This window comes from Lagenorhynchus albirostris, chromosome 1 (assembly GCF_949774975.1).
Source record: "Lagenorhynchus albirostris chromosome 1, mLagAlb1.1, whole genome shotgun sequence".
Lineage (NCBI taxonomy): Eukaryota > Metazoa > Chordata > Mammalia > Artiodactyla > Delphinidae > Lagenorhynchus > Lagenorhynchus albirostris.
Genome location: NC_083095.1, coordinates 126,949,472 through 126,976,553, shown reverse-complemented (window position 1 = coordinate 126,976,553; position 27,082 = coordinate 126,949,472). Strand labels below are relative to the sequence as shown.

Here is a 27,082-nt window from a genome sequence, read left to right as displayed (position 1 = left end):
TGACTGACAGATGGTGGGGGTAGAGGGTGATTGTAAACAGATCACTGGACAGAGAGTTCTAAGCAGGGGTTGCCCCAGGGCCCTACAAATCCATCAAGACAGGTTGCTCCAGAAGGTTGCCTCCCACCTAGGATCCAGCTCTTCCGTGAGCCCTTTATAGCTCTCAAGTGGGGCTGCTTAGGACAAGCACCAGAGACATGGCTCAGCTCTCCCACCTGACCTCTGCCCTCACATGGGAGCTTATGGGGACACCAGACTGCCCTGCCCCTGCCTGCTAATGTAATAAAAATAATAAGGCAACTACTCAATAATAATTGAGGCAGATCAGAGTGGAGGTTGGGAGTGCAGACTTTCAGATTGGCATGCCTAAATCCTTAATCCTGCCTCTGTTATTTTAATTGCGTGTACTCAGGTCTCCGTTTCCTCATCTGCAAAATATAATAGCACCCACCTCACAGACTGTGCTGAGATTTAATGAGATGATCCATGTACAGTGAGTGCTTAGGTGTGTGCCTGACTATGGTAAAGCTACCTGATATTTGTTTTGTCAGGTAGGGTAAGACATGCAGACATAGAGACAACTGTCACAAAGGAAGAAGAGTGTTATACTCACAGATCCCTAGAAACAGGAGGCACCCCACACCTCGCAGGGCCACATTGGGTAACACCAGGGCCAGTCAGGACAGAGAGAGCAGAGGAAACTGGGCAAGAGCGTTTATTGCAGTTTCCATGGGAAGGATGGGTGAGGCAGGGTAAGCAGGCTTAGGCCTGGCCAGTTTGAATAATTCTAGCAGGCTCTGGGGCACAGGGGCTGTCCCTAGCTATCTGGTACTTGCTCCTGGAATGATTAGGGCAGGGGGACAGATACAGCAATCCCTCAGCCACCAAAGGGCTACACGAGGATATCTGTGAGGCCAGTGAGGCTGTTAGGGCTGAAAGTCATCGCCCAAGAGACTCAGCTCCCTTTGTGGATCTGGAAGCGCAGCGGGGGCCATGGTCCGGACACAGGAGCAGCAAGGGTCAAGGACCTGCGGGGATGTGTAGGAGTGGGGGAGAGGCTGGCTGCGTGTGCGTGTATATGCGTGTACGCATTGAGTGGTGGCAGGGGAGCAAGGGGCCTCGGAAGCAGATGCATTAAATCGAGGATGCATTTCCAAATCCTTCCCCCACCGTGTTCACCTGAAGAAAAGGTCTGATTTGTACATTCTGCAGGACCCCATAGATGGGCATCGTTGGTCAACAGCTAACTTACCCGATAATGGGCTGTATCATTATTTCCTGGGGTTTCTCTTGTCTTGATGGAGCCTTGCCACCTTAGCTTAAACAGACATGCTCTTTCTCTGTTCTCCCCATGTATGAGTCTCACTTCCCCACATCATCAGGCAGGTTGCTGAGGGCCAGCAAGGGCTTGCCTGGGCCTGCCTCTTGTCATCATTCACCTGGACAGGGACAGAGCTTTCAGGCTCAGGCAAAACCACTGTTCATACCCTCATCAGCTGAGAAAAATCAAGGGAGCCTTGAAAAATCAAGGGGCCTCAAATCCAAATCGAAGTGAAAGGACCCCCTTTTGTCCTCTTGAGGCTGAACTGTCCCAGACACAGGAAGACCAGGACTTTCTCTGTTTAGCAATGAACGGCCTGTGCCCCGCAAAACTCCTGGATCCCGGCTAGCTGGGACAGTTGGTCCCCCTACTTGGACACTAGTGATCCTTGCCCTTCAAGCCTTTGCCCAGGACTTCTGAGGGCAACTGGCAGGGAACAGATCCTCCTGTGGGACCTGCTGTGTCTATACTGAGGTGTCCTAGGCACAAGTCCCACTCACAGCTCCCTGCCTGTTAGCTCCTGGCACCAGCAGTAGGTTCAGTTCCTCAGAAGTCTGGGTTAGATCCCATCAGCTGGAGTGACTCAGAGGGCCACCAAGGGACCAGAAGATCATGCTGATGGAATGACATGAGGTCAGTAAGGAAACAGACTGAATGAGGTTCTGTTGAAAGGCGAGATCTTGGCTTGGGACAAGCAATGTGACAGGATGCTCCGGGAGACAGGAGGCTTGCATGTGTGTGATGAAGACAGGAACAGACGACCTCCCCCACATGGCTAAGAGCTTATCAGACAGCTGCATGCTCAGGCAGTGGTCCATGAGCCAGGACTGCCAAATAAGACTTACCAGCAGACACAGTGCACTGCTAAAGTAAGATGGAAATGCTGTAAAGACTCTGGTTTCTGTAGAAAAATTAAAATGTCAGCTAAGAATTTGAAAGCAAGGGGGCAAAGATAAGGAAGGTGGGTCTGAAAGAATCCAGAAGCAAGACAGGAAAGTCCAGCCTGGCTTGAGCTGAATGAACAGAGGCGTAGGAGAAGAGAACAATGAGAAGGTTAGGCCCTGGGTCCTGGGAGAGGGACGTCTCCACCAAGGGGAGGGGCAACTCACTGAGAACCAAACGCCCACCTGACCAAGGCCTAGCCCCAGTACAGAGCTTTACAGTTAGCAAAAGCCTCCACAAGCATGTGGTCATTTGATTTGATCTTCACAGTGACCCTGTGATGTAGGAAGGCAGTGGTCACCCCACTTCATGGGTGACATCAAGAGAAACACTCCCATAGCCGCAGTGATGAGCCTCATGAGACCTCAGATGCAGACGGAAAAGTTTGGAGAGATCACCGCCCACCTTGGCCACCAGGGTGTCAGCTCACATCTTCCGTTACACTGTGACAGTGGCTGGTCCAAGCTGCCCGGGTTTTCCATCCTCGTCTGCAAAATCTTCAAAAATCCACCCTATGCTGTCCCTGATCCCTAAAGCAAAAACACAATCACTGAAGCATGTATAGCTCAGGTTCATGGAAGAACTGGGAACAGCTGGAACAAAATGAAAAGCAAGAGGCTCATTTCAGCCAAAAAATCATTAAGGGCTTGGAAGCAAGCAGAGGACATGCTCTCGGCCTTTGTGTCAACAGATTTCTACAGATTGACCGGACACCGGCTACGAGCCAGACCCTGGTCAGACACAGAAATGTGTAAGACACACATCATAACTATGAGAATCTTCCTATCCAGCAGGGAGCAGACACAAAATGGACGAAGAGCAATCATCGTGGCTAAGATTATAGCTATTATCTGCTGAGCGTGAGCCCATGCTGGGTCAACACTTGGTGTTATCTCATTTAACTGCCACCACAACCTGGTGGGACAGCACTGTGATCAGTTGAAACTGCATGTGAGGCAGTGGGCCTGGGCAACAGTGAGCAGGTGATAAATACTAGCTATGGTTTAAAATAACTAATATTCCTTTTTAGAGAAGAGAGAAATGAAGCTTAAAGGGGTTAAAGTGATAGGCCCAGGATTCCACGCTCTGTACTGTTTGATTCCAAAGTCCCTTAATCTTGATACCATTGATACCAGTGGTTCTTTTTTTTTAACTTTTTATTTTATATTGGAGTATAGTTGATTAACACTGTTGTGATAGTTTCAGGTATACAGCAAAGTGATTCAGTTACACATATACATGTATCTATTCTTTTTCAAATTCTTTTTCCATTTAGGTTATTACAGAATAGTGAGCAGAGTTCCCTGTGCTATACAGTAGGTCCTTGTTGGTTATCCATATTAAATACAGCAGTGTGTACATGTCAATCCCAAACTCCTGACACCAGCTGTTCTTAAATTTGTTTGTTAAAAATAGTGCTTCTTGGCCTTCCTGTTGGAGGTTTAGATTTTGCCAGTTTGATGGGGGCAGGGTGGTCATGATGACAAGAAGAGGTATAACTGGTGTTTAAGAGCCACGGCTTTGGTCTGAGAACCAGCTCTGCTCCTTACTAGCCTTATGCCCTTGCTTAATCTCACCAAGACAGTTTCTTGGTCTGTAAAATGGGGTAGTAATTGTTACCCATTATGCTAATATCCCCTAAAGGCAGTTTAATCAAATGGTTGAGAGCATGAACTCCAGAGTCAAACTGCCCAAATTCAAATCCACTTACCAGCTCTATGACCTTGTGCTTTTCTGTGCCTCAGTTTCTTCATCTATAAGATGACAGTGATACTAGTATCTCCCTCAAAGGGCTGTTAGATTTTAAAGTGTTCCTACTTGTAAAGTTTAGAACAGGGTCTGGTGAGCAGTAAGGGCTCAATCAGTGTCAGCTGCTGCTATCATTAATATTATTATTACCATCATCACCATCCTGGCAAGAGGACAAGAGGCTTTAACTAAGGCAGTGGTAGTAGGACTAGATAAGAAGGAACATGGGCACAGAATTCAAAAGATGAGCTCTGAGGAGAAGCAAGAATAAGAAAAGGAGAATGTGCGGACCTTCGTCCCCAAACTGGTGGTGAGGGCAGTGGGTGGACTTGGGGCAGTCCTGGTTGTGCCACTGGCTTTCAGGGTGACCCTGAGCAAGGCCTCCCCTCTTGTGACCTCTGTCTCATCATCTGTAAAGTGAGGGGCTGCGGTCAGCCTAGCTCGTAGATCTCCTCCAATTTTAACACACTGAGAATCTAAGAAATTTCACAGTTGAAAACATTTTAATGTTTTTTTAAAATGCTCTTGTGTGCTGGTGGGTTAGGGCATCCTCCTGTGTTCACAAGTTGTAATATTTTAGGCTTTCTGAAGGCCACGTTGATTTTCACCACCACACGGGAACAGATCTATGAAACCTGGGCAGGGGAGGCTGTTTTGTGACTGAAAGTGAAGCCCAAAGGCTACTGGTTGACACATCCTTCAGACCCCGTCTTGGTGACCCAGACCAGAAAACTCATCTGACAACCCCTGGCTCCTTCAAGAAATGTCAGTGACCGCTGGGAAGTTTGTAAGAAGTTTGGCCCTATCCCCATCTCCTGCCACCTACATAGGGACAAAGTACCCAGGACTGAGGAAGCCCAGTCAATGGAACTGGCCACCGGGGTTAGTTGCCTGCTCAGCTCACTCCTGCAGAGCTGAATAAGGATGTAAGGAACCCCAACCCACTCTAGTAGAGACAAATCCAGAAGCCTGCCTCCAGACTCCTAGTCATTCCTTCAAAGCAAGAACACAGAGATGTCCAGAGCAGCCGAGGTATTTGGCAGTAAAGCCTGCCTTTGCTCCTGAGTGGGCTAATTTAGTATTAGTTTTCTAGCCGATGTTGAAATTGTAAAGTTGCTCACCCCTGCTACAGTTAGTGATGCAAATGGGAGACCAGGCCCTTCCCATGACTCATGGAACACACTCCACAGAGAAGGAAAATTCTCTTTCCATAGTGGGAGAGGTACTCTGCCTAAAATAATTATATTAAAAACCAAAAACCCCCCAAAATCTACAGAGCCAAAGCTACTGCCAGTTCTTTGTGCTGCTAAACACAGACCCTGAGGAGACTGACAAATATTTATCAGGGTCTCTTGAGGCATTTTGACCTGTGAAGGACTCAGAGCTTGATGTAGAATTGGGTTGGAGAGCTGGAAGGTGCTGGAATTTTGGGTTGAAGTAGGCAGCTAAAAACAAAAGAGTTGTGTAGTAGATGTGGAGGATCCAAGATGATGGTGGCAAGCTGGCCAAAGAAGGGAAGTTTCTAAGTATGTTGGGGAATTTAGAAAATCACACACATACTTAGAAAAGACCTGAGAAGATCCTAAACCTTCACTTCTGGCTAATTTCTAGACTTGGTACAAGCAAGAAGCGAAGGCTAAGGCAAAACAGCTTGCCCCAGCACAGAGCTAATCTGTGAAGACTAGGAGAGGTGGCTTGCTTGTTTGTTTGTTTGTTTTTAGCTCCTAACATTCAAGGAAATCTCTGTCAAAACACTAGCTAACCATAAGCTAAAGGAATGTAGACTTCAACAACAAAACATGGCAAGGAATATAATCTTTGAAAAAATAATTTGGAAAAGTCACTAAACCATAGGTGACTGAAGCGTCAGAGACAATCCAAAATGGCAAATCCTGGGGAAGAGGAGATTTAATTTCCAAAGTTTCCACATTGTAATATTCAAATGTTCAGTTTTCAACAAAAGTCACAAGACATACAAAGAAGCAGTAAATCCAGGCATTGGACAAAAAGACATAGACTTTATATCAATTATCTTTAATATGATCAGAGAGCTAAAGGAAACCATGGTCAAAGAACTAAAAGAAAGTAGGAAAATAAAGAACAAAATGAGAATACCAATAAAGAGACACAAATTATGAAAAGGAACCAAATAGAAATTCTGGAGCTGAAAGGTACGATACTTAAATGAGAAATTCACTAGAGAGGTTCAACAGGTCTGAACAGGCAGAAGAATTAATGAACCTGAAGATAAGATTATTGAAATTATAAAAGTCTGAAGAACAGAAATAAAAAGTATAAAGGAAAGTGAACAAAGCCTAATGGACCCATGGGACACCATCAAATGTACCAACACACACATTTTGGGAGTCCTAGTAGGATGTGAGAAAAAGAAAGAAGTAGAAAGAATATTTGAAGAAATAATGGCTGAATACTCGCCAAATTTTATTAAAGACATGGATCTTCATATCCAAGAAGCTCAATGACCTCCAGGTATGATAAACTCAAAGAGATCCATACTAAGTGCTATAGAATGAATGTTTGTGTCCCCACCTTCTCCAAATTCATGTTGAAATCCTAACCCCCAATGTGATGGTATTAGGAGGTGGGGCCTATGGTAGGTGATTAGGTCATGAGAGCTTTTCCCTCATGAATGGGATTAATGCCTTTATAAAAGAGAACTCTGAGAACTCTCTTGCCTCTTCTGCCATGTGAGGACACAGTGAGAAGATGGCTGTCTATGAACCAGAAGCAGACTCTCACCAGAGAGTGAATCTGCCAGCACCGTGATCTTGGACTTCCCACCCTCCAGAACTGTGAGAAATAAATTTCTGTTGTTTTTAAGCCATGTAATCTATGGCATTCTGTTATACCAGCCCAACAGATTAAGACACTGAGACACAATCAAACTGTTGAAAGACAAAGAGAGAATCTTAAAAGCAGCAAGAGAGAAGTGACTTATTATGTACAATGGATCCTGAATAAGATTAGCAGCCTATTTCTTAGAAGAAACCATGGAGCCAAAGGCAATGGGATGACATAATTAAGTACTGAAAGAAAAAGAGCTGTCAATCGAGAATTCTACATGTGGCAAAATTATCCTTCAAAAATGAGGGAGAAATTAAGGCATTCACAGATAAAAGCTGAGGGAATTCCTTATCAGTAGATGTGACCAACAAGAAATGCTAAAGGGAGTCTTTCAAGTTGAAATAAAAGGACAGTTGTTAGTAACACAAAGCTGTATGAAGAAATATAGGGGGCTTCCCTGGTGGCACAGTGGTTGAGAGTCCGCCTGCCGATGCAGGGGACGTGCATCGAGCCGGGATGATCCCACATGCCGTGGAGCGGCTGGGCCCATGAGCCATGGCTGCTGAGCCTGCGCCTCCGGAGCCTGTGCTCCGCAACGGGAGAGGCCACAACAGTGAGAGGCCTGCATACCGCAAAAAAAAAAAAAAAAAAAAAAAAAAAGAAATATAGGTCTCCAGTATAAGTAACTACATGGGTAATCATGAAAGCCAGCATTACTGTAGTTTTAGTTTCTAACTCCACTTTTTATTTCCTACATGATTAAAAGAAAATGCATTTTACAAACTATAAATCTATTATTGAGCACACAGTGTATAAAGATGTGATTTGTAACAACATTAACATAAAGGGGTGAAGACAGAGCTCTATAAGAGCAGAGTTTTTGTATGCTGTTGAAGTTGGTATCAATTCAAACTAGATCATTATAAATTTAATATGTTATATGTAATCCCTTTTATAACTACTAAGAAAATATCTAAAAATTATACACAAAGGGAAATTAGAAGTGAATCAAAAAAGTTCACTACAAAAATCAACTAAACACAAAAGAAAAGAGTAGTAGAGGGAATAAGAGACAAAAAGATATTAGACATACAGAAAATAGCAAAATAGCAGAAGTAAGTCCTTATCAGTAATTGCTTTAAATGTATATTCTCCAACCAAAATGCAGAGATTGGTAGAATGAGTGAAAACAAACAAACAGGATCCAATTATATGCTGTCAAAAAAGATTCACTTTAGATATAAAGGCATACATATGTTGAAAGTAAAAGAATATAAAAAGATATTCCATGCAAACAGTAACCAAAAGAAATGTGGGCCGCTATCTGCTATCAGATAAAATAGACTTTAATTGAAAAACAGTTACAAGAGAAAAAGCAAAACATATTCACAAAAGGGTCAATTCGTCAAGAAGATATAACAATTATAAATATATACACACAAAATACCAGAGCTCCCAAATATATGGTGAAAATGTTGAAGGAATAGAATGAATAATAGAAACTTCAATATCCCACTTTCAATAATGTATTAAGCATCTAAATAGAAGATTAATAAGGAAATAGAACAGAAAGAAACTTGAACAACACTATAATCAAACTAGACCTAACAGACATATATAGGATATTCCACCCAACAACAGCAAAATACCTGTTCTTCTCAAGTGCACATAGAACACTCACCAAACTAGACAATATATCAGTCCACAAAAAAAGTCTCAGTGAATTTTAAAAGATTGAAATCATTCAAAATATTATCTCCAAACACAATAGAAAAGAACAAGAAATCAATAACAGAAGTAAAACTGGAAAATTCACCAATATGGGGAAATTATACTATGCACTTTCAAACAACCAATGGATCAAAGAAGAAATTACAAGGGAAAGTAAAAAATACTTAGAGACGAATGAAAATGAACATACAATATACCAAAATGTCTTGGATGCCATGAAAGCAGTGCTGAGAGGGAAATTTATAGTAGTAAATGCCTACATTAAAAAGAAGAGGACTTCCCTGGTGGCGCAGTGGTTGAGGGTCCACCTGCCAGCGCAGGGAACGTGGGTTTGAGCCCTGGTCTGGACGGATCCCACATGCTGTGGAGCAACTGAGCCCATGAACCACGGCTACTGAGCTTGCGCTCTAAAGCCTGCAAGCTACAACTACTGAGTCTGTGTGTCACAACTACTGAAGCCCGCACACCTAGAGCCCTGCTCCGCAACAAAGAGAAGCTACTGCAATGAGAAGCCTGCACACCGCAACAAAGTGTAGCCCCTGCTCGCCACAACTAGACAAAGCTCGTGCGCAGCAACAAAGACCCAACGTGGCCAAAAATAAAAATTAATTAATTAATAAAAAAATAAAAAGAAGAAACATCTTGAATAAATAATTTAGGGGCTTCCCTGGTGCCTGTGCTTCCAATGCAGGGGACATGGGTTCCACCCCTGATCGGGGAACTAGGATCCCACATGCCGCGTGATGCAGCCAAAAAATTTAAAAAAATAATAACTATTTAACATTACACCTTAGCCCTTTCCTCAGCTGCCGCTAAGGTGCTCGGTCCTTCCAAGGAAGCTAAGGCTGCATTGGGGTGAGGCCCTCACTTCATCCGGCGACTAGCACTGCGCCTGGCAGCCCCTGCCTAGCACTGGCCCGCACCATGGCCTCCGTCTCGGAGCTCGCCTGCATCTACTCAGCCCCCATCCTGCACGACTATGAGGTGACGGTCACAGAGGATAAGATCAATGTCCTCATTAAAGCAGCTGGTGTAAATGTTGAACCTTTCTGGCCAGGCTTGTTTTCAGAGGCTTTGGCCAATGTCAACATCGGGAGCCTCATCTGCAATGTGGGGGCAGGTGGACCTGCCCCAGCAGCTGGTGCTGCACTAGCAGGAGGTCCTGCCCCCTCCACCACTGCTGCCCCAGCTGAGGAGAGTAAGTGGAATAAAAGAAAGAAGAATCTGAAGAGTCTGATGATGACATGGGCTTTGGTCTTTTTGACTAAACCTCTTCAGTAACATGTTCAATAAAAAGCTGAGCTCTTAAAAAAATAATTACACCTTAAAGAACTAGAAAAAGGAGAACATGGTCAACACAAAGCTAAAAGGAGAAAGGAAATAATAAATATTAGAGTGAAGATAACAGACTTAGAGAATAGGAAAATAGAATCAATGAAAATAAAGTTAGTCCTCTGAAAAAATCAACAAAATTGACAAACCTTTAGCTAGAATGACACAGAAGGAGAATGAGAAGATTCGAATAACTAAAATCAGAAATGAAAATAAGGACATTACTACCTACTTTACAGAAATAAAAATAATTATAAAAGAATTCTATGAACCATTGTATGCCAACAAATTAGACCTAGATGAAATGGACAAGTTCTTAGAAACACAGATACCAAAAACAGACTCAAGAAGAAATAGAAAATCTTGACAGACCTATAACCAATACAGATTTAATCAGTAATCAAAAACCTCCCAAGAAAGAAAAGTTCAGGACCAGATGGCTTCACAAGTGAATCTACGAAAGATTTAAAGAAAAATTAACGACAATCTTTCACAACTCTTCCAAAAAAAAAGAAAAGGAGGGAATACCTCCTAATTCATTCTATGAGGTCAGATAAACACATTACAAGAAATCATGGCTCAATATCCTTTATGAATGTAGGTGCAAAAATCCTTAACAAAATACTAGCATACAGAATCCAGCAGCATATTAAAAAGATCAGACACCATGTCCAAGCAGGATATATCCCAAGAATGCAAGTGTGGATCAACATAAGAAAATCGATCAGTGTTATACACCACATTAATAAAATAAATGAAAGAACCATGTTATCATCTCAACTGATGCAGAAAAAGCATATGACAAAGCTCAAACACCCTTTCATGATAAAAACACTCAAAAACTAGAACTGATTGGAACTTTCTCAACATGATAAAGGGCATTTATAAAAACCCCACAACTAGCATCATACTCAATGGTGAAACACTGAAAGCTTTCTCCTTAAGATCAGGGAGTAGATAAAGATGATCACTTCATCACCATCATCATCACCACTGCTATTCAACATTTACTGGAAGTTCTAGTCAGAGTAATTAAGCAAGAAAAAGAAATTAAATGCACCCAGAAGGAAAAGAAGTCAACCTATCTGTATTTGCAGACGACATGATCCTATATATAGAAATCTCAAATAATCCACAAAAGAGCTACTATAACTAACAAATAAATTCAGAAAAGTTGCACAGTAGAAGGTTAACACCAACAAAATCAGTCGTGTTTCTAGACATCAGCAATGAACAAGTTGAAAACAAATCCATTTACAATAGCATTCAAAAGAATGAAGTACCTGGGAAAAAATTTATCCGAAGAGGTGAAAGGCTTTTACACTAAAAAATACAAAACATTGTTAAAAGGCATTAAAGAAAACCTAAATTAAAAAAATCATCCTTTGTTGATGGAATATTGCTATTTTAAGACAGAAATACTACCCAAAGATATCTACAGATTCAATGCAATCCCTTTTAAAATTCAAACAGCCATTTTTTTTCAGGAATGAAAAAGCCAGTTCTCAAATTCATATGGAATTACAAGGTGCCCTGAATAGCAAAAACAATCTTAAAAAAGAAAAACAAAGTTGGGGGACTCACATTTCCCATTTCAAAACTTACTACAAATCTACAGTAACCAAAATAGTGTCATAATAGCATAGGAATAAACATATAGATCAATGAAATAGAATTGAGAGTCCAGAAATAAACTCATTTATCTATTCCAGTTGATTTTCAACATCGGTGCAAGACCATTCATTGGGGAAAAATAGTCTCTTCAACAAATGGTGCTGGGACAACTGGATATCCACATGCAAAAGAATAAAGTTCAACTCCTACCCCACACCACATACAAAAATTAACTCAAAATGGATCAGTGACCTAAATATAAGAGCTCATACTACAAAACTCTTAATAAAATTTACACTATCATATGCACCTTGGAAAGCAAGGACTAAAGAAAGAATTTTCAAATGAACAAACAAAAAGAGCTAACACTGGGACTTCCCTGGTGGTCCACTGGTTAAGACTCCAAGCTCCAAGCTTCCACTGTAGGGGGCACAGGTTCGCTCCCTGGTCAGGGAACTAAGATCTCACATGTCATGTGGTGTGACAAAAAAAAAAAAAAAAAAAAATATATATATAAAATATATTTCACCAAAATATGAACACATAAAACAGTATCTTAAAATGCCTTAATCCAATGTAAACATTTTCTCAAAATAGAGTTTCAAGCACTTTGCCAGAATATAAAGGAGATATTTTGAATGTTCTCAAATCACGCTATACGGCACTGGCCCTATATAACCATAGGAAACCTCTTTAAAGCTGCAAGTAACACAAAGCTATCATTTATTAAGCACTTAGTATGTACTAGTCCCTTCACATATGCTATTGCTTTTAAACCTTCTAACTCACTCAATATCAACAGGTATTCTACATCACTAAAAAAGACAATAGAAGCTACACTAAAAAAAAATAGAAGCTACAATCTGGAATTCCCTCAGTTTTTTGCTACCGAACCTATAAGCCCACCTTTATCTCAACCCATTCTTTCTCCTTCCCTCCTATTGCAATAAAGGAGATGTTATATCTTTTCATCTAAAGTAAAAATCCTCTACCAGTGCTCTGGATCTCATTTGTTCCATTAACTATCTTCAACCTCTCCTTTTCTACTGGCTCCTTCTCATCAGCTCCTAAACATGACTTAGTCTCACCTATCTGAAAATAACAAACAAATAGTTTCCCTGGGTTTTACTTTCCCCTCCAGATATCATCTTTTTCTCTCATTCTAGTCAGTTAAATACTTCATGAATTGTCTACATTTTCTATTTCCATTTTCTTATCTCAACTTACTCTTCCAATATGCCTTCCTCATCAACACCTCTACCACAACCATTTTTGCACTAATTGGGTAGATGATTTTCAGACTTTATCTTGCTCAATTTCTCAGTTACAACAGTGTTAACTCCTCCTTCTTTCTTTAAATATTTTGCCTTTGGCTTCTATATAACTATACTTTTCCTAGTATACCTTCTACTTCTCTATTCTTACCCCCAGTTGCTTTAGGAGCTCCTTTTCCTTATTTGTCTCTTTAAATTAGACTTCTTTAAGCCTTAGTTCTAGGTCTTCTTCTCTTCCCTATATACTATATAGAGAATCCCCCCACTTCAATGGCTTAAATTTCCATTTATATGCAGATAGCTCCCAAATACTTATTTACAGCTATTTCTTAAGCTCTAGACCAATATATCTAACTGGGACACATCTCATAGGCATCTTAAATTTAATATATTCAAAAATAACATTTCCAAAATCATCTCACCCATAAACATGCTTTCTCTTAAATATAGTGTAATATGTTAATACTTACTGAACATATAATTATATGCCAGGAATTGTGCTAAGTGCTAGGATTACAGCAATGAACAAAACTCTCATGGCCCCTGCTCTCCTAGACTTAGTCTGGTGAGGGGAGACAAACATTAAACAAATAATTATACAAATAACTATAAAATTATAATTATGATAAATGCTATTAAAAAAACAAAGTACACTACCATGTACCCAATGGCTCAAGTCAGAAACATAGAAATCATTCCTGACTCCTTGCTTTGTCTTGTACATCAATCACCAAATTCTATTGATTCCTAATTCCTAAATATCTCTCAAATTCAACTACTTATTTCTATTTCCTCTGTTACCATCCAAATCCAGAACATCATCATCTTTCACCAGATTCCTATAAGTCTCCTAACTGGCCTCTACTTCCAGTCTTGTTCCTTCCTATCCTTTATCTACACTGTAGCCAAATAGAATGATTTGTTAAAAATGCTTAAAATCTTTAAAAATATTCTTATTGTCTTTAGGATAAAGTACAAACTCTTAAACACAACTAAAATCCCTGGACATCATATATAAAACAGACATAAGTAGACTATAAAAGATGGACCAAAAAAAAGGTATACTGGCTAAAGACCTCTGAACCCAAGAAATGACATGGTACTGCATTCTCCAGATTTCTTTCTTTGCCTCATATATCCCAGACTTGGAGCTAAAGAAGCTGACAACCCAGAAACAGGAGAAGGCACATACATAAAAATCTCATAAAAGCCACTCTCTTTAGCCAAAGGATTTGGAAGGGGCAGGCTAGCAATTTAGAAAACTTTTAGCCAGTAACCACTCTATTCCAGCCAAATAGTACAGAAAAACTGTGACCTCCAATCCAACCATCTCCACTAGCAAAAGCCAAGTAGGGATGCTGCCCTCACCAGCGTGGTGTCAGAGAAGGCTGAGTAAGAAGCCAGAACTTTCATCCCTGTTGGGTGTACTGAATCCCCCACTACATGTTAGTGGAGACCATATGGAGAGCCTGGACTTCCATCTCCGTTCAGCAATAATAAGTCATCCTTCTTGCTCACCACTACCGTGGTATCAGATGAGGCCTAGTGGAGAGTCAGAACTTTCACCACTACCCAGCAGGAATGATAATCAACTGATGTCAACACCAAGATAACAGAGATGTTAGAATTATATGATAAAGATGTTAAAGCAGTCATCATAAAAATGCTTCAATGAACATTATAAACATGATTGATATAAATGAAAAAGTATAAAATCTCCCCAAAGAAATAGAGTCTTAGCAAAGAATTAGAAGATATAAAGGAGTACCAAATGAAAATTTTAGCATTAGAAAATAACTGAAACAAAAAGCTCTGTGAATGGTCTCAACAGAAGAATGTGGGGCGGGGGGTGGGGAACAGAGGAAAGAAAAAGTAAACTTGAAGGCAGAATAATAGAAATTATCCAAATCTGAATGAGAAAGTAAACAAAAAATAAATGGAGAGAGCCCCAGGACCCATGGTACTATAATAGAAGATCTAGCATGCCTGTCATTGGAGTCCTAGAAAAAGAGAAGAAGGTAGAGTTGAAAAAGTACTCAAAGAAATAATGAATGAAAAGTTCTCAAATTTGGCAAAACCCATAAACCTATAGATTCAAGAATCTGAACAAATTCCAAACAGGATAAATCCAAAATAATCCACACAAAGACATATTATAGGTAAACTTCTCAAAATTAAAGTGAAAGAAAAACCCTTGAAAGCAGTGAGAAAGAAGTGACATCTTACCCTAAGAAAAAACAAAACAAATGACAGTGGATTTCTCATCAAAAACCATGGAGGCAGGAAAAAAGCAGTACATTTTTCAAGTGATGAGAGAAAAGAAACTATCAATCCAGAAGCCTATGTCCAGCAAAAATATCCTTTAGAAATGAAGGGGAGGCTTCCCTGGTGGCACAGTGGTTAGGAATCCGCCTGCCAATGCAGGGGGGACGGGTTTGATCCCAGGCTCGGGAAGATCCCACATGCCGTGGAGCCCACAACTACTGAGCCCGTGAGCCACAACTACTGAAGCCTGTGTGCCTAGAGCCTGTGCTCCACAACAGGGGAAGCCACAACAATGAGAAGCCCGCATGCTGCAGGGAAGAGTAGCCCCCACTCGCTGCAATGAGAGAGAGCCTGCACGCAGCAACGAAGACCCAACACAGCCAAAAATAAAAAATAAATAAATTTAGAAAAAAAAGAAAGGAAGGGGAAATGAAGATATTTTCAGACAATGGAAAACTAAGGGTACACTAGAGAATTCTACCAAATGTTGAAAGAATTAACACCAATTTATGCAATCTTTTCCAGAAAATAGAAGAAAGAGAAACACTCCCAACACATTTGATGAAGCCAATATTACCCTGATACCAAAACTTGTAGACAAGGACAGTACACACACACACACACACACACACACACACACACACACACACACAAAGAAGAAAACTACAGGCCAATAGTTATCATTAATATAGATGCAGAAATCCTTAATGAATATTATTAGCATATAGAATTAAGCAATATGTTAAAAAAAAGATTAGGGGGCTTCCCTGGAGGTGCAGTGGTTAAGAATCCGCCTGCCAATGCAGGGGACACAGGTTCAAGCCCTGGTCTGGGAAGATCCCACATGCCACGGAGCAACTAAGCCCATGTGCCACAACTACTGAGCCTGAGCTCTAGAGCCTGCGGGTCACAACTACTGAGCCCATGTGCCACAACTACTGAAGCCCACGCTCCTAGAGCCCATGCTCTGCAACAAGATAAGCCACCACAATGAGAAGCCCACGCACTGCAATGAAAAGCAGCCCCCGCTCACTGCAACTAGAGAAAGCCTGTGCGCAGAAACGAAGACCCAGCGTGGCCAAAAATAAATAAATAAATTTATTTTTTTAAAAAATTAGGGACTTCCCTGGTTGTCCAGTGGTTAAGACTCCATACTTCCACTGCAGGGGGTGCAGGTTCAATCCCTGGTTTGGGGACCTAAGATCCCACATGCCCTGCAGCACAGCCAAAAAAGAAAAAAAAAATTAAACACCTTGGCTATTTTAGTTTCCTAGGGCTGCCGTATTAAAGTATCTCAAACTGGATGGTTTTTAAACAATAGAAATTTATTCTCTCATGGTTTTGGAGGTTACAATTCCAAAATCAAGGTGTTAGCAGGGCTATTCTCCCTCTGACACTCTGGGTAGACTCTTTCCTTTCTTCTTCCTTGCCTCCAGTGGTGCCTGTTGATCCTTGGCATTCTAATCTCTGCCTCTGTCATCACATGGTGTTCTCTCTGTGTCTCTGTTTTCACATGGCATTCTTATCTCTGTGTAACAGGACACCAGTCATACTGAATGGGGGACCCTGCATTTGGCAGTTGTTCCTTAGATATAACACCAAAACACAAGTAGCAAAAGGAAATATAAATTTGACTATATCAAAATTTAAAACTTTTGTGCTGCAAACAATACCATTTAAAAAGTGAAAATACGGGCTTCCCTGGTGGCGCAGTGGTTGGGAGTCCGCCTGCCGATGCAGGGGACACGGGTTCTGCCCTGGTCCGGGAGGATCCCGCGTGCCGCGGAGCGGCTGGGCCCGTGGGCCATGGCCGCTGAGCCTGCGCGTCCGGAGCCTGTGCTCCGCAACGGGAGAGGCCACGGCAGTGAGAGGCCCGCGTACCGCAAAAAACAAAACAAAACAAAACAAAACAAAACAAAACAAAAAAAGTGAAAATACAACAGATAAAATGGAAGAAAATATTTTCAAATTATGTATCTAATATGGAACTAGTATCCAAAATATATAAAGAATTCTTATAACTCAATAATAAAAAGGCAAATAACCTAACTTTAAAATTGTAAAGGATCTAAATAGACTTTCCTTCAAAGATGATATACAAATGGCAAATAGACACATGAAAAGTTACTTGACATCATTAGACATTAGAGAAATTCAAGTCAAAACCACAATGATATACCCAATTTACTCTCACAAGGATGGCTATAATAAAAAAAAGCAGACTTTGACAACTGTTAGGAAAGATGTGGAAAAACTGAAACCTCATACATTGCTAGTGGGAAAGTAAAATGGTTCACTCCTTTGGAGAACAGTTTGGAAGTCCCTCAAAAAGTTATACATAAAGTTACCATATGACCCAGCAATTCTGCTCCTAGGTATACACCCAAGAGAATTTAAAACATATGTCCACATGTACATATATAACAGCATTATTTCTAATAGCCAAAAAGTGAAAACAACCCAAATGTCCATAAACTGATGAATGTATAAACAAAATGTGGTATATCCACATAATGGAATATTATTCAGCCATAAGCAGTAATAACGTACTGGTACATGCTACAATATGGATGAACTTTGAAAACATTATGTGAAATGAAAGGATACTGTATGATTATATCAAGTATCCAGAATAGAAAAATCCATAGAGACATGACACAGATTAGTGCTTGCTAGGGGTTAGGGGAGAGACATAGGGTTTCCTTCTGGGGCAATGAAATTCTGGAACTAGATAGTGTGATGGTTGTCAGACTTTATGAATATACTAAAACCACTGATTTGTACACTTTAAAATAAACATTAAATAATAGTGATAAGACAAAATGCCTACAAGGTTTCAGAAAAACTCATATATTTCTGGTGGCTATATGAAATGATACAGCCACTCTGGAAAACAGTGGGGAGTTTCTTATAAAACTGAATACAACACAGCAGTTTCATTCCTGGGCATTTATGCCAGAGAAATGAAAACTTATGTTCAAACAAAAACCTACTAATGAATGTTTATAGGAGCTTTGTTTGTAATAGCCAAAAACTGGAGAGGTGCTTGACCTGTTTAAGAACAAGAGGTTCTTAAACAGGTGAATGGTTAAACAAACTGTGGAGTGCTATTCAGCAATAAAAAGGAATTAATGGGGCTTCCCTGGTGGCGCAGTGGTTGAGAGTCCGCCTGCCGATGCAGGAGACGTGGGTTCGTGTCCCGGTCTGGGAAGATCCCACATGCCGCGGAGCGGCTAGGCCCGTGAGCCGTGTCCGCTGAGCCTGTGCGTCCGGAGCCTGTGCTCCGCAACGGGAGAGGCCACAACAGTGAGAGGCCCGCGTACCGCAAAAAAAAAAAAAAAAAAAAGGAATTAATGATACATGCAACAACCTTGATAAATCTCTGGAGAACTGAGTGAAAAAAGTCAATCCCAAAAGATTATGTACAGTTTGATCCTATTTATATAACGTTCTTAAAATGACAAAATTATCAAAATGGAGAACAGTACAGTGGTTATCAGTGGTTAGGGAGAGGTGAAGGCAGGACGAAAGTGGGTGTGGCTATAAAGTGACTGTATGGGCAATATGAGGGATCATTGTGTTGATGGAAATATTCTGTATCTTGTATCAATATTTGTATATTAGTTGTGATACTGTACTATAGTTTTTAAAGATATTACTATAAGTGATATGAGTAAGGAATACATTAACTAGATTTCTTTGTATTATTTCTTACAACTGCATATTTACTTATATTTATCAAAAAATAAGTTTAATTAAAAAATAATAGGTCACAACAATGAGACTACTACACACACCTATTAGAATGGTAAAAATTCAGAACACTGACACCACCAAATGCTGGTGAGGATGTGGAGAAACAAACTCTCATTCACTGCTGGTGGGAACACAAAATGGTACAGCCACTTTGGAAGACAGTTAGTTAGTTTCCATAGAACTAAACATACTCTTACCATATGATCCAGCAGTTGTGCTCCCTGGTATTTACCCAAAGGAACTGAAAACTTGTGTCCACACAAACGCTTGCATGTGTATGTTTACATAAACTTTATTCATAATTGCCAAAACTTGGAGGCAACCAAAATGTTCAATAGGCAAATGAATAAACTGGGATACATTCAGACAATGGAATATTATACAGAGCTAAATGAGCTATCAAGCCATGAAAAGACATGGAAGAACCTTAAATGCATATTACTAAGTGACAGAAGCCAATCTGAAAAGCCTACAAACTATATGATTCCAATATGACATCCCGGAAAAGGCAAAACTATGGAGAAGTTAAAAAAGATCAATGGTTGCCAGGGATTAGGGGGAGGGATGAATAGGCAGAACACAGAGGATATTTAGGGCACTGAAACTACTCTTTATGATACTATACACTTACCCAAACACAGAGAATGCACAATACCAAGCGTGAACTCAAAGGTCAACTATGGATTTTGGGTTATAATGATGTATCAAAGTAGGCTCATCAATTGTAACAAATATCCCACTCTGGTGGGGGACGCTGATATGGAGGAGGCTACACATGTATGGGGATAGGTGATATAAGGGAAATCTCTATCTTCTGTTTAATTTTGCCTAAAACTGCTCTGAAAAATAATCTGATTTTCAAAAGGTAAAACCATTAAAACACTATAATAGAACAGGGGAATTCTGTAAAATCTCAGAGTGGGAAAGGCAAGACACAAAACATAAAGACACCCAAAGAAAAAATGTGTAAATCTGATTTATAAATGTTTTAAATGTCTACATGGAAACACCAAAATACAAATAATAAACTAGACAAAATATCTGTAAAACTATGACACAAAATTCCGATTTTCTTATTATATTAACAGGTTGTATGCATACTAAGAGCAAACCAGTAGAGAAGTAGAAATGAACAGATCATTTCTACAGATAAAAATATAAATATGAAAAGAAGTCCAACTCATAATTAATAAATATACACTAAAACAACAACTAGCTAGCATTTTTCATCAATCACATTGGCCAAATGTAAAAGTTTGTTAAAGTACCTCACTTTCAAAGTGTGAAAAAACTGGCACAACTGAAAATGTATGTCCACACAAAAACATGCACACAGATGTTTATAGCAGCTTTATTCATAACTGTCAAATCTTGGAAGCAACCACGATGTCCTTCAATAGGTGAATTGATAAACTATGGTACATCTGTACAATGGAATGCTATCTAGTACTAAAAGACATGAGCTCTCAAGCAACAAAAAGACACGGAGGGATCTTAAATGCATATTGCTAAGTGAAAGAAGCCAATCTGAAATGGTTATATACCGTATGATTCTAACTATCTGACATTCTGGAAAAGGCAAAAGTATAGAGACAGTAAAAATATCTGTGTTGCCGTGGGCTGGAGGGGTGGGAGAGACAGAGATGAATAAGTGGAGCACAAGGCCTTTTAAGGACAGTGAAACCATTGTGTGTGATATTGTGATGGTGGATACATGTCATTTTACATTTGTCAAAACTGATAGAATGTACAACACAAAGAGTAAAACTTAATGTAAACTATGGACTTCAGTAATGATAATGTATCAACATTGGTTCACCAATTGTAACAAATGTACCACACTAACACAAGATATAAATAATAGGGGAAACTATGGGGAAGAGAGGGAGGTATGTGGGAACTCTGTACTTTTTAATTTTTCTGCAAGCCTACAACTGCTCTAACAGAATAAAGATCTAATTTTTGAAAACTGGGCACCATTGGAGGATTCTATGAACAAATTGTTTTGAAAACTGTTAAACACAGAAAGATTCAAGCATTTGATACCTTTCCAATACACACGGGACTACTGCGGACTCAAACAACATATGGGAGGAACTTTCTCTTTATAGACATATTCCAGCTAATAAAGGAAGGAATGATATCCCCTTCTTGTAACATTTGGTCAATTTATCTACGTAATAATCATCATAGGCTGCTAATAATACAAAAAGAAACATACCAGATTGAGGAATACATCAACATCTTAACAAAAACAAACAAAAAAACCAACCTGAGTCTGATAAAGCCTCTCTAGAGTCAACTACCAACTTAACAAAAACATACTAAATGGCACTATGGGGATATAATAAGCAAAATCTGTGCTGTATAAAACCATAGGTCCAATGACCAATTTCGCTGACAAATAAATCTCAAGAGGAAAAAAAGAGGTGTAGTTTAAAAGAGACTTAACGAGTCAAATCAATCCATCTCAACGTGTAAACTTCATTTGGATTTATTTAGTTTCATTCAAACAAACTAAATTTTTTAAATTATTAGACAATCAGAAATGTGAACATTGACTAGATTTGATGATTTAAAGAATTATTAAATTTTTATGTGTGATATTGTGGTAGTGGTTTTTTAAAAAGCTTATAGAGCTTCACACTCCTATACTTACAGATGAAATGAAAAAGTATCTGGCATTTAATCCAACATAAAATAGAAAAGAGGGAAAGTGGTTTAGGTGGAATAAGACTGGTCATTAGTAGATAATTGTTGAAACTGGATGATGGGTACATGGGTTTATTAATCTGTTTATTTTGCACGTTTGAAATTTTCCATAGCAAAATTATTTTTTAAAAATAAGCAACAGTAGGGCTTCCCTGGTGGCGCAGTGGTTGAGAGTCCGCCTGCCGATGCAGGGGACACGGGTTCGTGCCCTGGTCCGGAAGGATCCCACATGCCGCGGAGCGGCTGGACCCGTGAGCCATGGCCGCTGAGCCTGCGCATCTGGAGCCTGTGCTCCGCAACGGGAGAGGCCGCGGCAGTGAGAGGCCCGTGTACCGCAAAAAAAAAAAAAAAAAAAAAAAAGCAACAGTAGTAAACGGTAAAAGTGTTATTATGAAATAAAACCTTTGTAGTCCTTTCTGTAATATAGCTAATTGTGTGTGAATTATTTCTGATCCCTGCTACTCGCTCAGTCACCATATCCATTCAATCACCAAATCTTGTTGATTCTACCTCTTAACTGTCACTTCTTTCCATCTTAGTCCAAGCTAAATTTGGCCTGCGCACAGTACACTTCAACTTTTGCCTACTTTCAAAACCGTAGCCAGAGTGGGTTTGTTTTTTTTTTAACACAAATTTGATCATACCTAGCCTTTGCTTAAAATCTACTAATGGCTTCTCATTGATCATGGGATAAAGGCTAAAATCTTTCATATGCAATTTGAGGCCTTGCAAGATCTATTCCAACCCTGTGTACCTTACCAGCTCCATCTTAAGATGCTCTCCATTGCCCTTCTATACTGCAGCTACTTCTTGAACTTGCCATACTCATTCTCAACTCAGAGCACTCACACGTGCTGTTCTCTCTTTCTGAAATGCTCCCTTCTCCCTTACACACACCCTCATCCTTCAGATCTCACTTTAAATGCTACTTTCTCAGGATAGTTTTCCCATTATTCTTGGTCTTGGTGAGGTCAAATTTCTCATACTTCTATAACAACTGAAATTTAAAAATTGTTGAAGTTATGTCTGTCTTTGCTGCTATAATACGATTTCAAACAGAGAAGGAATTAAGTATCCCCAGCATTTTGTCCTGCACATAGTAAAAGGTCAATAAATATTTATTAAACTATAAATGACTGACTTGATAAGTGAATAAATAAATGAATTTAAATATAATACCGGTCAAATCATGAAACAGAATTACCTGTACCATAATTACAATATTACAGTTAACCTAAATTGTGTTAGTCATACTCCCAAATAAAATATTTGCAAAGCTTCAGTGTATATGTATATAAACAAACAAAAAGAGAAAATAAGTGAGAATGATTTCATTACAAATCCCGGTTACAGTCCCTCACTGATACTCCAAAAGTATTTAACAACAAAGGAACAGGGATGTATCTTAATGTATCATCCACCTTTCAGAGGCGGCACATATATATTCAAATAAAAGTAGTTCTGATACATACTCCAACTATGCTATTCAGATAGAAAACTCAGATCCTCTGAAAGAGTAATAAAGACCACATATCCTAAAATTTTACATTTATATGCAATTATTGAAAACCAGCGACATATACAGACTGCACAAGTCTCTTAAGTCTTATAAAATGGATGAATTTACTAACCTATTCAAGTAAAATCAAAGCTTAAACATTTTATGGATTAGATCTTTATAACTTTTAAAATTAATGAGAAAAAACTACAAACTCCTGAACCAAAATTTTATTTTAAATTGTTAGGTTTTAGTGTATATGAAAACTTTTCATAATACATGACATATAAAGATGTTAGCACATTGAACTACAATAGAAAATATTTTTATACAACTTTTGAATCACTAATATGCTTATTTCCCCTGTGAATGAATGCACAGTTAGCTTAGATCAACTTTGTCATGAATATCAAGTAGTTTTTAAAGTTTTATATTATTGTTTAATAACTTCCTAATGAGGTTTTGAGTTTCTCCTTGGCTTACACATAATACTGTTTTTAATATATTGAATACTGCAGTAGCTTTTCCTCTCATCTCTGGTGGAACATATTTAATATCTAAATATTCAGGTAATTTAGATCTAGAATTATACAGCACGTTAATAACAGTTTCAATGTCATCAACTCCATCACTGCTTTGTCCTAGTGGTAACATCTGGGATTTATACATTTTTTCTAATTTATGTTCTGCTGCTGCTGCTAGAGCAAGGCTTCGTTTTAGGTGTTCTTTAGAGGCTCGAATGTCTGCTCTATATTCTGGCTTGAAACTCTCAGGAAGAGGTACCTGTTGCACCTGTGAGCCGGTATCTTCAATTTTTTTCAAAATGTCTTTATTATACAAATTGTGTGGTTCCGGATTTTCCATTTCATAGTTGCCTGAGAGCTGAGGAACACCTTCTGTGGCAATATCCAAGTCAGTGTTCCTACTTATTAAAGAGGTGACACCTTGACTTGTAAATGATTCAGTAACACTTGGCAATTGCTCTGGTGCCTCAGTTTGACTTACAGTTGGCTCTGGCTCTGGCTCTTCTTTCTCAATATAAGGTTCTTTTGCATGTAAATCAACAGAAATGTTATTTGGTTTAATTGACCAGAAAGCTGTACTTTTAGTATGTTTTTTTTCCTCTATTTCCAGTGTGAAGCCCCTAGTAGGGAAAGTTGTAGTTTCTTCACTGACAGGATTGATTAAAACATCATTCTCAGCTGGAGCTTCATCATGTGTAAACTTTACCTCCTTAAATTTTGATACCCTCGATCCTACAGAATCAGCATTATTTGGAGACTTTGATCTTTTCTGATGACCTGGCTCCTTAGTGGGAATACTTAGTACTAGGTTCTGTAAAACTTGTACATAATGATTCAATTTTTGTTCTTCATCAGGCGTCACAGTTATTCCTTAAGGGAAAAAATCCAAACAATAAGTAACATTTATTATCATGTATGACATATTGACAGAATCTACTCACCTAAATTTACTTCATATGCCATCACTTAAAAGTTGAGATAAAGAACCAAGAAATAAAGCACCTTTGACACAGTCAACTCTCATTTAAAGGAACAAAATTATTTTTTCAGATTCTTATTAAAACAGATGAGCAAAATTAGTGCAAAAGTTACATATTAACACAATTTTCTATATCTCTTTGCTTTTACTCTCCCATATAACTTATGATTCAGTAGGCAACTTACTAAAACAAAATTCTTGGTTATGTCCTCTAACACAGTGGTGTGCCATAGTAGGCTTAGAGTGGCTCACCAGAGCCAATTATTAAATTTTTAGGAATTTTGTGAGCCAGATGGTAAACACAGACATTGTTAAAAATTAAATTATCTGAATTTACAATTAAGTAAATGTATTCAAAACAAGGTAATATTCAAAACTTATCACTTTTATTTTATTTCATTTTCCTATTATTTATGCTCTTGAGGTTATTTACATCTAGTATGTTATAAATGCTATATATGCTATATACTGGTATGCCATTGTTTATCTCTTTCACCTCCCTGATGAGTGATATCAAGTAGGTAGTTTGAAATCAACCATGGTGAGAGTATCTGCCTCATGTAAATGGGCAAACACCATAAGTCAGGGTGTACCCACCTCTCGGAAAAGCCAGTTGTTAAACATTTACTGGTATATCACTGCCTTCAAACCAGCAAAAATCTAACTACAGCCTGTGGGTCACATCCACCCAAATATTTTCATTAATAAAGTTTTTTTGAAACTCAGTCAGTCTTGCCCCTTTGTTTATGTATTGTGTATGGCTGCTTTGGGCTGCAGCAGTAGAGTTGAATAGTTGGAACAGAGACGATATGGCCTACGAAGCTGAAAATACTATCTGGCCCTTTACAGAAAAAGTTTACTGATTCCTGGTTTAAATCATCCATATTTTACTCTTACAACAAAATGGCAGTTCTATTTATACTGGTATTTTGCAGTATCTGAGTGGTGAAGCCTCTCATTTCCAATGTGGAAAACGGAAAAGATTATTGAATAATATATTCTGAAATTCTGCTCAACTCCCCAACTCCAGAGTCAGAAGTTTTTAATTTTAAGTGCTAGAATTTTGTGTTACATGTAATTTTGAATTGATTTCGCCACTGTCATGGATACAAACTGATTTAATTCAAGGAAGTAAGTCACTTTTTCCCAAACACTAATGAATAACTTCTATCTGAACCCTCCCTCCGCAGGCAAAATGAAATAACAAACTTTCTGCTCAGGAGGCACTTTTATTCAGCTCTTTGGCAAGCACAAAATAGTCCAAAAACGATTTACCTCCTCTCTTCCTTAACTCATCTGTTACAACTTAGAAAGACCAGATGGAATTTTAATCAAAATTGAAATTATATTTCTAAATTTTAAAAATCTTAACCAGAACAGTTTAGTGAGTCAATGTGATAGTGGAAAGACACTAGACTTGTCTACTAGAGATCTAGATTCTAAAAGGAGACTCTGTGTTTTATGTCATGTTCAGAAAAGTCTTGCATACCCCGAGATCCATTTGATGATGATGGGTGAAAAAAGAAAGATACAGAACATAAGGTAGATTTGTATATTATCCCTATAATTTTTTTTTTTTTTGCAGTACGCGGGCCTCTCACTGCTGTGGCCTCTCCCGTTGCGGAGCACAGGCTCCAGACGTGCAGGCTCAGCAGCCATGGCTCACGGGCCCAGCCGCTCCGGGGCATGTGGGATCTTCCCGGACCGGGGCACGAACCCGTGTCCCCTGCATCGGCAGGCAGACTCTCAACCACTGCACCACCAGGGAAGCCCTATCCTTATAATTTTTATGAATCAGTGACATAGCATCATACATTTGTCTGTGAACTGAGAACTTTTTTAATGTATTAGAAGCATGACATACCAAATTCATGTGGGCATTTGCCCCAGAGGAGAGGGAATGGGACTGAAGTTGGTTATTAAAGGGGTCATTAGACTTATCTATAATGTTTTACTCTCTAAGCACACACACACACAATCACTTAACATAGTAAACCATTAAAGGTCACATCTTAAAAAGGAAAATAACTTATTTATGTATTCTTATATTTATAAAATGCATTGTCCTGAATCTAGAGTTTTCCTGAAGGAAAATATTAAGTAAAATGAATTTGTAGCCTAGTGCAGTCAAAAAAAACCTTTCATTCTGGTCCTGGTTCTACCAGTTTCTAGCATCATGACCTTAGGTAACTACCTAATTTCTCTGAACATTTACTTAACTATGAAATTAAGATACTATATCTGCCCTTTTATCTCACAGAACTAAATAAATTAGTTATTTGAAAACACTTGAAAAGCTACAGAGCACTGTATAAGATAATATTATTCTCTATGAAGGCAAAACTGGTTACATTTCTCATTTTAAAATATAAATTTAAATCCCTAAAAAGAAATAGGCTTTGGATTCTATTTAGTAAAAAAACACTAGAAGCTCTCCTGCTAAAGATAAGGAACAAGATCAGAATACTAATATCTCCATTACTCTTTAACATCATGTTGGAGGTATCAGTCAATGTAATGAGACAAGATAACTGGAAGCATGAAAATTGGGAAGAAAAAGATAAAACTATCTTTATATGC

The 27,082-nt window shown here is 39.0% G+C and overlaps 1 protein-coding gene and 1 pseudogene across 1 annotated transcript; one reads left to right on the top strand and one right to left on the bottom strand.

Annotated features, from left to right (window-relative positions):
* The first annotated feature begins 9,363 nt into the window (after positions 1–9,363).
* LOC132531761 (large ribosomal subunit protein P1-like) lies at positions 9,364–9,816 on the top strand (annotated as a pseudogene).
* A 13,603-nt stretch (positions 9,817–23,419) lies between these two features.
* Positions 23,420–24,486, bottom strand: SPESP1 (sperm equatorial segment protein 1). Its single transcript, XM_060164502.1, has 2 exons — positions 24,465–24,486; positions 23,420–24,393 (listed from the first exon to the last, which is right to left on the bottom strand). Exons 1-2 carry the CDS (start codon positions 24,484–24,486, stop codon positions 23,420–23,422), a joined length of 996 nt encoding a protein of 331 aa, XP_060020485.1.
* Positions 24,487–27,082: the final 2,596 nt, after the last annotated feature.

Coding starts and splice junctions, on each gene's coding strand:
- SPESP1 (XM_060164502.1), bottom strand. CDS start 24,486: ATGGCATATGAAGTAAATTTAG. Junction 24,394..24,464: donor GGCATATGAAGTAAATTTAG/GTGAGTAGATTC, acceptor TTTTCCCTTAAG/GAATAACTGTGACGCCTGAT.